The sequence below is a fragment of the Sinocyclocheilus anshuiensis genome, unplaced genomic scaffold (genome assembly GCF_001515605.1).
Source record: "Sinocyclocheilus anshuiensis isolate Anshui unplaced genomic scaffold, SAMN03320099.WGS_v1.1 scaffold1662, whole genome shotgun sequence".
Taxonomy (NCBI): domain Eukaryota; kingdom Metazoa; phylum Chordata; class Actinopteri; order Cypriniformes; family Cyprinidae; genus Sinocyclocheilus; species Sinocyclocheilus anshuiensis.
In genome coordinates, this window is record NW_015545835.1 from 593,732 (window position 1) to 595,827 (window position 2,096).

Genomic DNA, 2,096 nt, shown 5'->3' on the forward strand with positions numbered 1-2,096 from the left:
CGGTATTACCGGTGTTGTCACATGTCGATTAACCGGTGGGAAAATTTCCTCACCGTCACAACCCTAGTGTGTGTGAGTGTGAGCGTGTGTGTGTGTTTGTGTGTGAGAAAGTGTGTGTGAATGTGTGAGTGTGTGTGTGTGTATCTATCTCCACACACACACACACGCACTGGCCGCAGGTTAAGATGCTTACTGGCTTAAACAGTTACTCCACAGTTCTGTACATCCCTGAACTGATTATATTTCATTCATATGAAGGAGATCAATATCTGTCTGTCTGTCAAAATGCATTACGTTCCTATGAACAAGATGCGTTGCTTCTTTCCTTCCTTCCTCTCTATCTTTCGGCATTAGAGTCCGGCTCTTGTGTTTATAACTAAGGAAATGCTTAATGCTGAACTGAAATGCTTTTGCTGCATCATTAAAACCAGTCTCATCTGCCTCAAACGACGTGTTTCTGATTAATGGAGTAAAGCCTCGGGAAAACGGATGAGTGTGTTTAGAGACTCCCTGCGCTGCTGCGGTCTTCAGCGTTTCCTGGGTTCTATCAGTTCGGTTCAGATGACCTTATTCAATGGATCAGACGTGCTGATCTTTCGTTTAATAAATTGGTATTGGTAGAATTAGTAGTAATTTTCCTTTCTTCCACGTAGGTGTCCGACATTCAAACATCATCTGTGACAGCTGTAAGAAGCACGGCATCATGGGAATGCGCTGGAAGTGTAAGGTGTGTTTCGACTACGACCTGTGCACTCAGTGCTACATGAACAACAAGCACGACCTGACGCACGCCTTCGAGCGCTACGAGACGGCGCATTCGCACCCGTGAGTCTTCCTCTCTCCCTCCTTCTGTCTGTCTTTTCCTAAAACCTCCTCTCAGTTCCTCAGTTTGTCAAAACAAAAGTGTGTACAGTACAGTAATGCACTTACAGTGGAAGTCTGTTGGGCAACACCAGAAGAAACGCACGAGGCACTTTATAGCTGTTATTTCCACTCATAGATTCTCACTGATATGAGCAAGTATACCTGAAATAGACATGATGTAACTGTAAAAGTTCCTTTTAATACAGTAACAAAACATTCATCCACATAAAAAATGAGTCACTTAAAAGAAAGATTCCCCTGACAGTTCAAATAATAAAAAAACCTCATGTAGGTTCTTACAAAAATAAGAGCTTTACTTCTGCTTTTAAACCCTCCAGGACATTTTCCTCATATATTTTAATTTGAACTATTTCTGTAAACACATTTTTTGCTTGATTTTACAAACAAATACTTGATGTTTTATGCAGTGTTGTTTCTCGAGTAAATTTATTTTGTTTCCAGGATATTTGTATTGGAAATCAGGAAATATATAGACTAGTTAAAGGGGTCCTATTATGCTCTTTTACAAAGTCTTGATTTTGTTTTGGGGGTGTACTAGAACAGGCTCTCATACTAGGTTGTTCGAAAAACACATTATTTTTCACATATTTTACATTATTACAACACCTCTCTCCCCAGTCTGGCATGAATGGCTCAAATAGTTCCTGTATCAAATGAAGAAATTATATAAAGCCGATATAATTTTATTTATTTTAATTTATATTTAAAGAAATTTGAAATCAATTGAAAATGGATTAAAAATAATTGTTTAAAATAAACATACTCATACATTGAAGACAAAGCATTTTTCACAAATAAATAAATATTGAATAAAAATCTAATTAAAAAGGAAGTAAACACTAACCAACAGGGCACTCAGTATTCTGGGAAGTTTGTGTACTTTGGGAATCATATATTTTTTTTTCCAAATAAAGCCAAGGTAACACTCATTTTACATACAGCACACAGTGAAAATGACATGACTATGACAGTGGGCAAATGCATAAAGCGCAGCATAATTTGAAATCACTAGTTTAAAGTTTGTCGATCGCGTGTCTCCAGTGAAGCAGAACTCTCCTCCTGTCCGTATTCATATCACACAGACCGACCGTCACACAGAGAACACGCGATCATTCAGGATACACATACACACTTCACAAGATCTCACAGCTGGATCCGACTAAGTCTGCAAGGTTTGTGAAATTAAATGTTCATTATTCATTCAAAGATTT

General features: G+C 38.1%; 1 protein-coding gene across 3 annotated transcripts in view; it reads left to right on the forward strand.

Annotated features, from left to right (window-relative positions):
* Nucleotides 1–2,096, forward strand: part of mib2 (MIB E3 ubiquitin protein ligase 2) — a 75,173-nt gene that overhangs the window by 21,476 nt on the left and 51,601 nt on the right. For all 3 annotated transcript variants that reach the window (XM_016499439.1, XM_016499438.1, XM_016499440.1), the window contains one exon: nt 654–825. In XM_016499439.1, the coding sequence (XP_016354925.1) occupies nt 654–825 (172 nt within the window). The remainder of the gene's footprint in view (nt 1–653; nt 826–2,096) is intronic.